The following is a 16,133-nucleotide window of genomic DNA, read 5'->3' as shown; positions in this document are numbered from 1 at the left end:
CTACCTGCGTTGTCTCATTGGGTGGAGGATGATTTGCCTCCTCTGCTTCCACGGGAAGACTTGCCCCGGTGGTAACCCCTTCCGCTACCTCGGGCACGAAAGGCACCCCTGGCACCTCTGTGACGCTGGTAGCCACGGAAGGAGGTCTGAGCCTCATAAATGGGGTTAAAGGCGGGGGAGAAGGAAGTCGAGGCGATTTGAGACTGAGGGACCAGGACGTATTGCTCTTGCTGCTGGCCCTTTGATGTAGAAGGCTGGGGGCCTTGGGGAGCCGGTTGAACCCTGAATTGGGAAGAGTGGAAAGGCCTCAATCTCTTCTTACCTCGGATTGGGGTACCAGTAGGCTCATATCTCCTCTTTGGGACGAGGCCCCATCTAACTTTGAGGCTTTGGTTGGCCCTAGCTGCCTCGCTAAGGACCGAGTTAACCAAATCCTCCGGGAAAAGATCCGGGCCCCAGACCGGAGCTTTGATGAGCTTATTAGGCTCGTGCCTAATGGTGGCTTCAGAGAGGACGTGTCGTCGACAACGGGTCCTGGCGCTTGCAAAATCATAGGCGTCAGCCATGAAGTTTTGCAGTAACGACTTAGTGAGGGCCTTAAGGAGGTCCTCCTCGTTGTAAGTGGCAACGGCCAATTCGGAAAGGGTGACCGAATTGAGAGATCTGCCGAATCTGCACCTAGAATCAAATTCTAATTTAAGAAGAGACTCTGGGAGTTTGGGAAGCCGTTCGCTGAACTGCGTCGAGGCACAGTCCGGGCTCAACTTACCTACTGAAAAGGTAGCTGGGGCATTCCGCCAACATTCACTGTCCCCCAGAAAGAGGAGGGAGGTTAAGTCGGTCTCCCTGAGTTGTGGTAAAGGCTTCTCATCTTTGATAGCCTGGAAGACCGACTCCAGGATCTAGGTCGCACATGGTGTAGGGGTTTGGTCGTCGGCCACAAACATAGTGTACAAACTTTTGTGGGCCGTAAGCATAGTGTTCAAACAGTCCCACTCATGGAACAGGCGAACCAAGACAGACTGTGCCTGTTCCTTAGGAAAAAGGACAGTTTCCTTTGGAACCCTATCTAAACGGATCAGAGCTGCTTCTGTGAGGCGAGCGTAGCCGGGGAAGGGGAATTCAAGACCCGGCGGGTAGAATTCGTAGTCCGTAAGAGGCCGTGTACCGAAACCCTCGATTGACAGCATACCCTCCGAAAAGGGGCATGCAATGCTAACCTCCAAGGGTTATTCTTATTGAAAGGAGGAAACTTGGAGGCGTTGGGAATGGGGTACTGCTGTTGTGGTGGTGGTAGCCCCGAACTCATGAGGCCTTGGACTAGGCTCTCCACAGAAGCTATCCTCTCATGTGATTGCTTCGTATGAGACGATAGGATCGACTCAAAACGAGCAAACAGTTTGTCAGAAAATTCCTCCATGTTAAATGATCCCGCCTGGTGGGGAACAGGTGCCGGAACAGAGACTACTTCTTGAGAGGTTGAGGGCACAGCAATTGGGTCTTGAGAGACTCTGGTGGAGGAGGATTTAGCCTCCGAGGGTGACGATCTCGAAGGGTTGTGGTCTTGGGAAGATTTGTGAGTTTTATATAAAGGCTTGTGAGGAGCCTTCACTTTTGGGGGGAACAGGTCGGGAGCTGAGATCAGTCCCGGTTGCCTCGGGAAAACCTCGAAAAGAAGATTGGTCGGAAGTAGAAGAGGAAGCCGGGCTAGGGAGAGGAATCCCAGCCCGGGAACCACCTGACTCACCTACGTCCCTACCTGCGTCGGGATCATCCAGAGCCATGGGTTCCACATTAAGGTCGAGGGTAGCGACGTCCTCAGTTAGGTTGGCGCCCGTCTCCCCTTGGTCCGGGGCCAGAAGAAGAGATGCAATGCTCTCGATGATCGGGTCCGCCAGCGCTTTGGGGACCGCAGCTGATGTTTTAGCATTGGGGTAGAGGAGGGAACACCATTCCTCAGAAAGGATATACGGCTGTCTGGCCTTCACGTTGCGGGCGAACCCGCCAATCCAGATCTTGAGGGTAGCTCAGGCTGTGTCCATTTCAAGCTGGGTGCTCTGAAAGAGAACAGACTATTAGTGAGGGATAAAAGTGCCAAAGAAAAAACTAAGAAGCCCAAGGACTTCGTAGGCATGCCTTATCATGCAGGAAGTCCAGAGGACTGTGGCCTTAAAGTAATAAAATAATAAAAGAGGACATTAAAATGTAACTCCCAACAATTCTGTAATAAAGTAAATGCACTCACCGATTCAGATGTTAGAGTGGAAGCCAATTTGTAGCAGGCAGGACAGTTGTCCGGATGCCAAACAGCTAGGTCATCCACTTGAAGAGAGCAGTGAGCGTGCGAACGACACACATTATGGCCGCAGGGTTGGTGGAGAACAGCGGCACATGCCGTCATCGCACAGCGGACAGTCTGTAAGATAAAAGATACATGAGTATCTTAAAGGAAAGCAATTAGGGGCCGGAGGTCCCAGTGCTTAAATATTATAAAAGTTAATATCATGGTGATAAAGTTGAATATATATAGCTATAATTATCCTGAATGGAAGCAAATGAAGGGCACGGGGCCCGAATGCTGTAACTCTATATATATATATCCAACCCATGATAAAACTATTCATATAAATGCCTAAGTATATGAATGAAGGCAAATAGGGGACCCTGGGGGGTCCGGGGGGTTATAAGTCATATATCAAATAAATGATAAAAATTATTCATATATAAATGCCTTAATAATTGAATGAAGGCAAATTAGGGGACCCCCCAGGGGACCCCGGTGTTTAAAAAATCAAATAACAGCTTTACTTGATTGTAAAATTATTAAATTAAATCAAATTAATGAATTAAATTAAGTCAGACCGTAGTCGTGATCATATCATGGAAGGCAAGGTCGAGAACTAGGATCGTATATAATAGATAAACGTGACTAAAATATAAAGGGAATCCAAGTAATAATGAATAACGTTGGCTCCGGGGCTCAACTAAAAAACTCGACCGAAGGGTAATGAATAAAAGCTACTCCCGGGGATCCCGTAATGGAAGTCTTTAAACATATATATATATATCTATATGAGGTCCGTGAGGTGCGTGACAGAGGGGGGAAAGGGATCTTAAAAGGGTCCGTGACGTGCGGGACCAAGAGGGAGAAGCCCGTACACAACTTAATAAATAAATAAATAACATAACAAGGTACCACGGAACGAGTCGAAAACTCCCCGCCGATCGTCGGCCAAACGAGCGACGGAAAGAAAACGACTACGACCGGGTAGAGTAGTGGGGAAAAGTAATGTACGTTAATGAATAATAATGTAATGCCTCACAGAACAACGGGAACCGCACGTGCAAAGCGGATGCCCCCGGGAGGAGTACATAGCGCTATAAGATATCGGCGGGAGGAGGCTAGGAGTAGGTTGGCTCCGAGACGATATCAGGTATACCAACCTGCCAGACCCACGAGTGATATGATCACGTGGAAAGATTAAAACACTATAAAAAACATAACACATGGTAAATAAGAGAGGAAGGCATGCTGGATGATAATAATAATAATAAAATTAGCTATAAATCAATCGTAAAACAAATGAGGGCGCGAACAAGAGACAGGAAAGAACAAGCCTGACGGCGCTAGGAGTAGGCAGGGCTACCAACAGAACACAGGGTCAGTGAAGTGCTAACAAAATGAAAACTAAATTGTAATAACTGACTCATGAAAGCCCCTCGAACTAATGCAATCATACGAATGACGTTAAAAGGGTAAGCGAGTCCGTGGCGTGCGAACGTAAAAAAGCAAAGATATATGTGGAAAAGAACGCCGATGGCGATCAGGCATGCCAACCTCCAAAATACGCACATGAATATGAAATAACTGTTATCATAAAACAGGACAAAATAAAATGATACGGTGTGTGAACCGTGGCAATCCATAAAGTTCATAACGAGAAACAATCAGTATGGAGTACTTATTGAAAATCGTTAAGAACGAACGAGAGAGAGAGAGAGGAAGGAGCCGCCCGAGAGAAACCCAGCAAGGTCGTGAATAATGAGCTGAATAATATAAACAAAAAAGGGCAAGGCCCCCTCCAAAATCTCAAAACTCATAGATCTGGTACTTAACTTAGATGTAGTGACAGTGGAGTCGGACATCTTGAGGTAAAACCAGAGAAAAACCAGCGAAATGCACACACCAGACAAAAAACGGTTATAAAATTGCGTGCTAATAAAGGAGTGACGTCACTGGCGTGGGTTGGCTAGTAGTAGTACGAGGTTGAACGGCACCTCGCTGTTCGGGGATTTTGACAGGAGATATCTAAATGGTGCGAGGCCTCTGGTTGTGGTTTGTCGCGCCCCAGTATTATATCGACACCTTATACAGGTGAGCGAGCTGGGTTCAACCTGGCATTCCCATGCAATTTTTTCTCTGGTAATATATAGCAGTTATATACCTTAGAGGTGGTGCTTAAGGAGCATTTCACTGGGCGACACGGGTCGGAGCCCAGAAAAGAAGAATATGCACTTGGTTGTTTGTCAAAAATGGCCATTCAATATTCTGTCCAGCATTTTGCTCCTCAGAATTTGACCATTTAGTGCTCTTTTCATGCTTGCTTAACAACCCTTTTTCCTAGTTTTTCATTGTCCTTTCTTATTTGATTTAGGTGAGTGGTAATTTGTATTAATTAGGATTATTATTCTGGTTTTTCCAGAACTTTGCTTGAAGTGAGGAGTTTCTTAGCCAATACAGTAGCAGGATACTGTGAATTTTTTTTCCTTCTGAACAGCCATTATATTGAACTTTTCCACTTAGATATTAAGGGCATATTCGTTTTTATTTGTTCTACTACTTTCTGTATGTGTAATTTTAATTTAGTGCTAATTCAAGTGCTTATATAGTTATTGTGCCATATTTGTGTTCTGTATGCAATGTTGTGCAAGACTTGGAACTCTATGTTTTTGTTATATTGTATTTTTTTACCTTTTTATGAGGTTTTGTGCTTATATCAGCACTGTATATTATTTATATTGCCTTGGTGTTTTGTCAGGAAGTTTAATTTTAGTAAGTCTCTGTTGTTTTAATTCTCTGCTAACTTGAAGTGTTTACAAGACTGGACACATTCTCAGTGGTGTTTGTGTAGCAGTCGTAGGTGATATAAGGACCCTTAAGATTCAGGTAAGGGGCTTGAATATCTTCAGCATTTATATTTTCATTGAACCCCTCAACCTCAGCCTCGTTTAGAGATTCTTTGACGATTATTTTTATATTTCTACTCGTGTTCCTTATAAAGAGATTGAGCAAAGCTTCTGTAAGCTTATCGATGAGATAGCAAATAGTTTAGAAGTTCCCTTTGACTGAGGTTTGCAGCCCCTCTTCTTGTTGCAGTTGATTTAGTACTGGCATCAATGCCTCTTCTCAGGCAAATCTTGCTTTACGGGTTGTTAGAGTCATGCCTGATGGGAATCTGTTTGAAAGCTATTACCTTGTAGAGCACTCCTATGTCATGTGCCTTTCCTGACAGCACTCTCCCAGTTATTCAGCAGCTGTCTATGGTTGCTCAGTTTATTTATTTTCCAATAGCGAGGTTTGTGTCCCATGTCTCTTTATGATGGTCTTCTCACAACAGCTGTTCTCAAGAATCTAATTGCTTTCCAAGTAGGCATGAACATTCTTTAACTAATAGAATTTTTGACATATTTTGCTCTACTGAAACTAGGGAATGTATTTATGCCAAAGGTAACTCTCCACATAGTAATTCGTGATCCCAAATGTGATCCTAGTGCTATTGGCCATAAAGCATTGAGATGCCCTGCTTCAGGCAAGAGGACATTCATATCTCCTTCACCAGGCTCATTTCTCTAGTACCTGAAGGTTCAAGATCCCCGAACAAATCTTGCAATTCACCTGTATCAACTTCTCTAATGTGCGTGAAATGCCTGTTGATGCCCTCACAATTGTGACTCTTATCATAAGTGTATGTTCCACTCTGTCTTTCATGAGTCCTGATGAGATTGATGTTCAATATTAGCACTCTCTTGCACCCTTGCCTATAACGAGGTTCTTATTACATGGGATGGGTGCTTTCTACCAGTTTAGTGTATGCACCCTTCAGTATTCGTGCTTCTTTGGATTTGTATGTTATGCCTAGCATATGGGTGCTTTTATTTGGATATGGCATAGCCTCTAAAGCTTTTTTATTTGCTTTTATTTTCCCCACTAAACCTGATGGTGCTATTGATATAAAGTACCCGCTCTCGTATCACGCTATTAGCTCTCAGGGATGTGCAAATAAGGTCAAATGGGGGAAAGGGTTGAGTAATGTAGGTTAGGTTATCCTAAAATCATGGCCTAATTATGTCTATCCTATGTAGGCATACACCAAGTTAATATAAGTGTGTACTGTAGAATACATTACTGTGCAAAGAAATAAGAATTAGGTTTTTATCACTCAAGTGTGCATTTAAAACAATGCTCAAGATTATCTATCAAATAGAATAATAGCAATCTGAGCATTGATTTGCGCTAGGATTATTCATATTAGCATTTTCCTTCAGAAATTGTGAGCCAGTATGGATAGGGGAAGTATGGATATGCTAGGAATTTTACTGCTATCCTCCCCTTTTCCCTGAAGAAAAGAAAGATTCTTGTCTGCTGGAAACATCAGTTTCTTAACAAAGCTTGATAGCCAACCATTGTGTCTGATTTAGCAATTTCCAATACTTCCTCCTTGCAGAGATCTTGCCCATTTTCACTTTTCAAGACCTTAGCCATGATTTGTGATGTGAAACTGGGTTCTAACAATTTTAAGATTAGGTGATGGGATTTCTGTTTATAAAAGGCTGCATTCTTGACTGGATTTCAAGAGGATTATGGTTCCATTTTGAAATGATGGTGGGTTTGATGTGCCTCATCAAGATGAAGTCTCCATAAATTAGTCTAGATTGGTTTTGTGAGGTTATGGAATAAAAAAAGAATAGACTACCTCGCGCACGTAAAGTCACTATGCTTGGAACTTTGTAAAGAAGAGGGATTATCCTTGTCTTGAACTACTATCCCTGGAGATGTAGTGGAATGATGCAAGGCAGGAGCTCAAAGTCTGGTGCTACAAACCTATAGCGGAAGTATGGTTTTTTACATCCTCCTGGCATGCAACTACTATTCAGGGATGTTGTCTTTTGTTTTAACCCTGCCAAATTACTCCCAGAAGAGGTTCCTGAAGGTGGTTATTTATAGCCTCCTGTCATGGAAGTTCTATTCAGGGATGTTCTCTTTTGTTTTAACCCTGCCAAATTACTCCCGGAAGAGTAATTGTGAAAATAAATTTTTGGGGTTAATAGGCTGTAATCTCCAAGGACTTTACTGTGAAAGGCTAGAACAGGGAATCCAATGCGACATAAATACTAAATAAATATAGATGTCCCTGCTTTAGGGCCAGTGTATCACTGTGCAAAGCACAGACTCCTTGTGTACAAGGTAGACCCTTGAGTTCGGACACATTAGAACTCGACACAGCACCTCAACTGCTGAAATTAATCTGCTATGAGTGATGTCATTACTATGTCATTGCCTCATAGAAAGAAACCATCATCCTAGTTGACTGTCAGGTTATAAGCGTATCAACTAGCGCCCAGCTTCCATCCGAAATTTTGTCATGTGACCATCAACAACTGTTTCTGTATCTGTACAAGTGAAATAAGATTAAGTAGTTATTTCAGGTTTTCTTTTTGTTACATCAACATAATAATATGAAGTAAGACATAGAGTAAAGCACTGGCAGTTGAGTAATTGTGTGTGCTATTTGATTGCTTTTGTTTGATACTGGTTTGGTTGGTGTTGTAAGCATTCTTGCATGTCTTTAAAACAGGGTTGAGACTTTGTCTTCCTTTCTCATGTTAAGATTTGATAACTGTTTCTAAATTTTCTTACCTATAACACCTTTTTTATAACTAGTCAATCTGTCTAATGTTGGGGTTCTAAATTGCCAGTGCTATTTGTTTAACAAGTTATTTTATTTAGTAAAATTTAAAATTTATATTGAAAATTAGCCATATGGTTAGGCTAGCCTAGCTTGAATTGGGTTTTGTATAGCCGTTTTACGACTGGTTAGATATTATTACAGTTGTAAGTAACTGCAAGTATTTTACTGGTGATAAGTTTAGACAATTCCCTGAAATGAGTTTGTTTTTATTTAATGCTTGTGATTCTAACCTTGGTAAGGTTAGGCTAGAAAATGGAACTTGACCAAATATTAGATAGATACCCGGTAATTAACAAGTTATAACTTATTGATATTTTCACGTACATGAAAGTATGTGAATACTAAGATAACTGTGAAGAAGAGTTGTTCCTGTTCTCCCCCAAATGGCAAAATAAGGGGCATCTCGTATTCTTCAGTCAGTCCTTATGAGGCAAGAGTCAGACTTGTAAGATTTTATACTTGCCCATGGAAACATATGCGTGTATTGTATGTCCTGCTTGGTTGTAGATGGTTGGCCTTGAGGATTCCCAATAATGCTCTTGTACTAGTACTTGAAGACCACACGGCACCATAGCCCCCATAAAGGAGTCCTGATAAAGGAAAAACCTGTTTTTGGGGAGGTGTTGTGTGGTCTCTAGGACCCTCCCTCCCAATCCTTATGCGAGGGAGTGGGGCAATTGCTTTTCACTTGGGAATTCATGGATAGTAGTTAATACACTGGTTGTAGAGCTGGGGAGTCAATATTGCATTGGTATTTATGTCGTATTGTATTCGGTTTTCTATCCTATAATCGGAAAGTCCTTGGAGACCACACAGCCCCTCTCCAAAAATATGTTTTTCCTTCGTCAAAACTGCCTTTTTTCATATAAACATATCGCTGTTCACCTCCCAGCCTAACTGATGTCTTCCAGCCTTACATGTAGACTACATGAAAAGTGAGGTAGATGATTGATGGGTAGCTCGGTATTCAGGTGGTGTATGCACCGAGCTAAGACTGCTCCTCTTCTATGTGCTTAACTAAAGAGCACATTGTCAGAGAACATTTAAAATTCATGAATGTGTCAGTTTTATATGAAAGTCCACTTTTCTCTATCAAAATATAGTTCCCTAATTTACCTTTTCGTACTTATTATAAATTTTCTGTTTAAGATAATTACTTGCCTCTTCCTCACCTTTAAGCTCAATTTCATTTCTATACTGTAGTTTTTATGTTTTTGTAGTTTGCTTTTATAATTCTTATCTTGGTTATTTATATTGTGACAAGGATAACTGTTGATTTTGTTTGTTCTGTTCTATTACATGTTATTTATGATAATTCATTGAATTTTTACAGAAGAGTCCCAGTTGTATATGTATTCTTGTAGTAATAAAACTGGTAGAAATGTATATGATTTTATTAAAAATCAAATACTTGTTACTATTTGTGCTGCTTTTTTATGTGAATTTCTTCTCTTCCAGTTGGCTACACTTAGCAATCTAACTAGTGCGTTCACTGAATTGCAGTCCTATTCTCATTATCACCCGTCTAGAGGGTACTGGTGGCAATTTCGAAGTCAGGCAGATCAGGGAGATCAACAGAAGAAAAAGGAAGGAAAGAAGGTAAAAATTACTTATAGTTGTTTTATTTCAAGAACTTTATTCACAATTATTGCTTGTGCATTATGCTTTATAGATTTAGGTTTAAATTTTCTTGGTTTATGGTACACTCCAGAAATTTTTCATTCTGGGATATTTTCTTTAATTTTTTATTATCTATTTTTATTTTTGGTTATATACGCTAATTTTTACTCTTGTTTTTTCGCTCTTCAGTTAATCGCGTAGAGTTTACAATCTTTGTAAGTTAACCATGCAAGTTAAGCTCTTGATCATTCACCAGCTTCTTCCATAATATTGAATGTTCATTTTGAAACTGATGATAATTTAAAAGTGAATCTTAAAATCCTTTACTCCTGTTTTTATCGTACATTATTTAGATATTGTGCATAACATATAATTTTGTTATCCTTCTGGTATTATGTACCATGTTATTGATTACCTTTAGTTTAATTTTATTTGTATTATCAGTTGAATATTTTATTTCATATAATTTCTACAAAATTTCCGTAAAATTCAAAGGTCTTCCATGCAAATGCATGTTTGATTCATCATGAATATTTTATATTCGCTTTTCCTTTTACACAGTTAGATGTGAAATTAATTCTCTCCATTCTCTTCTATTCAATACTCTTATCTTCCTGAACTCTCATCAGGACCTGGTCCACATCTATCACTGTTCCTCATGTTTTTCTGGACCATTATACATGTCATTTTTTCTTGCCCCTTCCATATTTACTGTTTTTCTGACAAACATTGCCTTATCCCTTCTCATCACTTTTCTAAACCATCACAATAATTGAGTTCACAGCCTTTTATTCCAGCTGTTGGCCACTGCATATCTCCAATTAGAAAATCATTTATCTGGAATATGATTATCATTACTTAGACTGTTCTGTATCATTGTTTTTAAATAGCTCAGCAAAATACAAAATTACTTTTCTAGTCTTGAAAGAGGTGAATATTGGCCCAAGATGGGGAACTAGGAGAGCTAAGCAGGAAGAGACCATAGGAAGTGAATTAAGTATAAGGCAAGAAGAATTCATTATTGAAAGATTGATGTGGTCTCTTGTTTACATTTTATTTTATATTTCAAAGCCTTTATTATTTATATTTTATTTTGTATTTCAAAGCCTGGAAAGTCTGAAATTGTTTGAGAATACAGTTAGAAACCTAATATGTACTGAATTTTTGTTGGTATAGTGAAAAGTATAGTTTTAATTATTTCTATATTCACCTGATGCTCACATTGCTGATTTCGGGAAGTGTGGTTTTATTGACATTTACCCAATAATACTGTACTAAAAAAATTTCTTTTTCTCGGACTTATGCCTCCAGTAAAGTAATTGGACAATCTAGCAGTTATTGGCAACTAACAGTGGTTAGTTCAAACTGCAGATCTTTTGTCTTTCAGTTTCTATGCCAACTTTGACTTGCCCACAACCCTTTACTCCAGATTGTCCAAATTAAGGTTTTATAGTTAATACTGTAACTATTGTACTGCTTAAAAGGTTCTGGGGAATTATTTTTGGGCAACCATAATTTGTATTCTTTCTATGTCTTGGGTTGGGACAGTATTGTGATTTAATGATTATTATTAGGAGTGCAAAGAACTCATGGTTCCTCTTATGGACAAGTATGTTTCTATGGTTACCGACGAAATAAGAGTTTAGAGCGCAAAAGGGAACTTGATTTTATTTCGGGAAAACCCAGAGAAAACTAAGCGAGTTAATTATAGTGGGGGTGATTATGTTAAGCCAGCACAAAAATCCAACACAGCAATTAGCGAATCAAGTTTTGATAGTGATGAGCTTCAAAGCTCATAACTTCTTTATCTTTTTTTTACAAATCTTAAAAGGCCAGTGAGTATTTAGTTAAAGGCAGTAATTCTCAACTAACCGGCCTTATTTTAAACCCTAACTCAACTTTTTAAGTTGGGTCAAGTGGTTCTAGTGTTTCATTCTGTAAGGGTTCTGATGGCGCACAGAGCATTATAGATTCGAGAGGATTTTGTAGAGCTTTAAATTCTTTATGTACAATTCTTTAGATTCTTCTGCTGTAAAACTCTTCCCTTTCTGCAATCTTGTCGACTCTTAGAAAACTAGATTACGAGATGGAAGACAGAGTTGGTAGCCTGGATCCTAACATCTCTCCACTTGCTGAAGTAAGAGCTCAAAAGCATACTCGTATTTCATATATGGATGGCATTTCATATCATATGATTCCTTTAAAGCAGTGTATTTGATAAAGTTTCGGCAAAAGCTGATACGTTGTATTGTCTTGGATGACAGTGCGCATCGTTCTCTTGCAAGGCCAGTCACTAGCTCATCATGGACTAACTCTGACGGGATAAATATGTGTGCCAGTACCTCAACTACCAAAACTAGTCCATTGAAAAACAAATGCACAGTAGCTCGCATGTAAAAGTGTAGACATGTAAAAACCAGTAAATGTCTTGCTTATCCTTTTGAATAGGAAGGTGAGAATGAAAAAAAAAACATATGAGTAAGAGTCCAGCTATGAAAAGATATCTTCCTTTCAAGTATATATGGAAATTATGGCTAGAAATTTCCTATTAGGTTACTCTTGGTAATTTCTGATTATGTTTATTCTTCCAAGTCTTCAGAGGTGCCTCTTCCAAGACGATTTATGCACCTCATTTCTCCAGTTTTGTTTTGGATAGAATTGATAAATTGTTATCTCAAATACAAAGAAAGGTTGGCACTTCTAGTTCTCGTTTAGTGTTGAAGCCTTCTTTACCACAAAGATGTTCTATCCTATATAAGCCAAATCAGTTATTAAATCTTGATCTAGATTATGATTTAATGCCTTGAAATTCAGAGTTTACAAGGTGGTGTACTAAAGAAATGCTGTTTGCAAGTAATGAAGTAGTCATGAAAAACTTTCCCTTGCAGATTCTGTAAGAGGAGTTATTTCTAGTTTTCTAGAAAATAAATTTGCAGGTTGTCAGGATTAGAATTTGGTTTTTGATTATCTGATTTGTTTAGTTAAAACTTTTTAATAAGATTACTGAGGCTGTAGCAGCTGTTTTGTGATTAAAAGTAAAGAAGTATGAGCCTCAATTACTGTATTTTGGGTCTTGTTTTGAATGTAAATAGGATTGATAAAGTAATTGCTTGAAGGAATACCACGGTTCAAAGTAAGACTTTGATCTTACTGTACTTTCTAGGGATACCAAAGTTTCCACTTATTAGCCAATAAATTTGATGGCCTTAGAATTGTTGCCAAGGAATTATTTTCGTATCAGTGGTAGAACATCATGATTCTAATTCAATACAGTATATGTTCTGAAAGAGTTGCTGGGTGGACTTGAAGATGGTTCTTCCCTCCAAGTCTCAGTAAGGTTCTCATTTTTATCATATTTTGGAGAGCCTGTCATGATATTTTGGCACTAGCTGTAGTCAAAGAACATTACTGGATTCCTCTAGACTACAATCCTCCCTTGTATAAGAACCAATTACATTTCCAAGTTATCTAACAATTACTGTACATCAAGGGCATAGATTTTGAAACTAGAAATTGTGAAACTTCTGGAATAAAAAGCAAAAAAGTGGTAGAATTCTTGAGCCTTGGTTCAAGGTTTTACTGTACAACAGGTTATTCCAGGTCCCTAAAACTTCTGTGGGTTGGAGACCAGTTCTAGATGTCTCTACCCTCAATAAGTTTATTGTTCCTGCAAAGTTTGCCACGTAAACTCCCTCAACAGTTTTGCAGGGAAATAAAAAAAAGATGATTGAATTTTTTAATAGACCTTCAGAGGCATCTCTTCTCATCCTATTTATCTCATTTCAAAGAAATGCCTTAATTTTGTCATGAGTAAAAGTTGTACCAAGTAAAGTGCCCATGTTTTGGTCTCAGGACGGCACCTCAAGCGTTTGCCAGGATGATGGCCCCATTTAAAAATGCTTAAAGATTCTGGGGCTAAGAGTTCTTCTATATCTGGACCATTAGCTATATTTGAGCAATTTGTTGGAAAGTATTCAACTTCAGCAGGAGTAGTTTTTCAGGGTACTAGAATGGTTGGGGACATGGACAATTTAAAGATTGATAATAGCAACAGTTCTCTTTGTTTTTTTTTCAGTCAGAGAAAAGGATTCAGCCTTCTGTTCTTGAATAAAGTTGAGGATGAAGTCTATGTCAGTTTGGAAGAGGTTGAGGCTCCTAGGAACCCTAACTTCCTTGAGCAATTCACTCTGACGGGACACCAAAATATGCGAGTTTTCCAATATCATCCTAATCTATATTAGAACAAAATAGTTGATGTAGACAATTTCAATTCCAGTGATGAAGAACCAATTTCAACTGCTCAGTTGGTGGAACAGTTTCAGGCAGTTATCTCAGGAAGTTTCTTTGAAATGAAAATTCCAGACCTTTCTCTGTTTGCAGATGATTTTACAGGAAGGATGGAGAGTAACTCTAGATTGTTTCCATCTGTCAGGGAAAGGGATGTTTCGAGAGTCTACTTATTTCAGTTGCTAAAATCTTTTAGCAATATTCAAGGCTCTTTAGGACCAGGAACCACTCCTGGTAGGAGAGACTGTGGTAGTGTTTTCACACAATATGATTACATCGGCCTAGATCCTGAACCAAGGCGGGACAAGTATGATCCCTGTACCAGATAACAGAGATGCTATTGACTTGGAAAATCTAAATCTTGACATATTAGTTAAAAAGGAAAGGTCAGATTCTTCCAAATGAATGGTCTCTACATCTGTCAGTATGTCCATGAATTTGGAAATGGTGGTGTTGACCAAGCATAAACATATTTGCAACATCACTGAACAAAAACATAGAGTAATTTTGTTCAAGAATTCCGGATCCTGGATCCCTTAGCATGGAAGGTCGATGCTATTACAAGATAGGATCAAATCTGGATTATTGTGTACAGTACTTCCATTTTTCGTCAAATCTGGATCTTTGGGTACTTCCATTTTCGTCATGATTCAACAGGTGTCAAACAAGTTAAGAATTTCTACAACAGCAGGGTAACATTGGTAGCCCCGCTCCGTCAGCGAAAGGAATGGTTCCCACATTTGTGACCTCTGTTATCAGATTATCCGAGAAGGTTGTCTTACAAACCAATCTTCTCAGAACAGCAATTTTTTGGGTGATTCAAGATGGGTTTCAGTGTTTTTGTTGGTTTATAGGATTGTTTATGTATGATGTATGAAGCCATTTTCTTGGAGTTATCTTGACAGCATGGTTTTAAGCTTTTGTAGCTTGTCACCTCTGCCAATTTTATGTATTTTAATCCTTCATTTTAGATCAATCTTTTTGTAAGTTGGATCACTTACCGTATGGTTTTTGGAAAACAGAACCTAGCATATTTCATAGTTGCCAGAGTGTAATGCTTTTCAGTTTAGACTTTCATGTTGGCCTAGGAGTGTTTGTATATAGTAACTCACAAATTACTGTTTTTATTCCAATTTATGTTGCTGATCCCTTTTAAATGATGTTTAGAGTAGTATAGCGTATGGCATTTCTTTTGAGCTTCTATTTCTCTTCAATATAACCGGCTAGAATTAACGTACACATTCAGTCAACTCTGTACCAAGCTGTAAGAAATCGTATAGATATTCATGTAGATTGTCTCCAATTGTTAAGTCAACCCCAAAGGTGTAAATAGCAAAGTAAAACTCAAAGTTAAACTTAAGAAATGTTATTTGTGAAAGAAAAAGGATAATTCTGGTAAATAAAAGAGAAAAAAAGAATCAAGTTAAATGAGGTGTTTGTGGAAATGACAAAGTAAACTAGGGTCCATGAGGAATAAAAGTTTGGTTATTAAGAACTACGAAAATTTGTTGATAAACATGTTTGTTAAAACTGATATTTTTGCAGCAATTCAATTACATTGTATTGACTACACCAAGAACATTTTTGAAAAGCCAATATGTAATCTTAACATGATATTAAAAGGTTTTAAATTGTTTTTATATATAGTGAGTACTTTATGATTCAAATGAATTGATATAAGTAATATGAATTAGTAATGATGCAATGACACTTACTGTTTAAATACATGGAGAATATTTAAAATTGGAAAGACCAAAAAAAGGCTTATGTTACTACTACTGTACGAGTGTTTTTATGGAGCACTTCCAAATAAAGGAAATTGAATGTAAATCAGTGCAAGAGTAATATGCTCAGAAACGCAGACTAAATAGAAAGCATTTACTGTATAACTTTTACGGTCAAAACAGTGGTGAATGTTTATATAATTTCTTACTGATTTTTTTTCATGCTGTAGCCTATTACTTACTTTACTTTACTTACTTTGATGGGTGCTTTTCCGGTCCCATACAGCAGGGGAACCCCACTCTCTACAGGACCTCCACTGTCGTTTTACCTCGTTAGTTCACAGTATTTATCTTTTCAAGTCTCATATTGTTCATTTACTGTTAAATCGTCACTGTCAAAAGACTCATGAAATAAGAAAATCTCCAGTTTCCTCTTGAAAGCCTTAATGTCTTCAATCATTCGAATGTTTCATGGGAGATTACTATATAGTCTCGGGGCCGCATATTTAAAGGCTAAGGAGCCCAAAGTGGA

At 38.7% G+C, this 16,133-nt stretch overlaps 1 protein-coding gene across 2 annotated transcripts in view; it reads left to right on the top strand.

Moving 5' to 3' along the window:
- LOC137617353 (mediator of RNA polymerase II transcription subunit 6-like) overlaps positions 1 to 16,133 on the top strand; it is an 87,733-nt gene that overhangs the window by 52,541 nt on the left and 19,059 nt on the right. For both annotated transcript variants that reach the window (XM_068347376.1, XM_068347375.1), the window contains exon 4: positions 9,429 to 9,569. In XM_068347376.1, coding sequence (XP_068203477.1) covers positions 9,429 to 9,569 — 141 coding nt within the window. The remainder of the gene's footprint in view (positions 1 to 9,428; positions 9,570 to 16,133) is intronic.

Source organism: Palaemon carinicauda, chromosome 23 (assembly GCF_036898095.1).
Source record: "Palaemon carinicauda isolate YSFRI2023 chromosome 23, ASM3689809v2, whole genome shotgun sequence".
Lineage (NCBI taxonomy): Eukaryota > Metazoa > Arthropoda > Malacostraca > Decapoda > Palaemonidae > Palaemon > Palaemon carinicauda.
The sequence above is the reverse complement of the archived record's forward strand: the minus strand, read 5'-3'. Positions and strand labels throughout refer to the sequence as shown.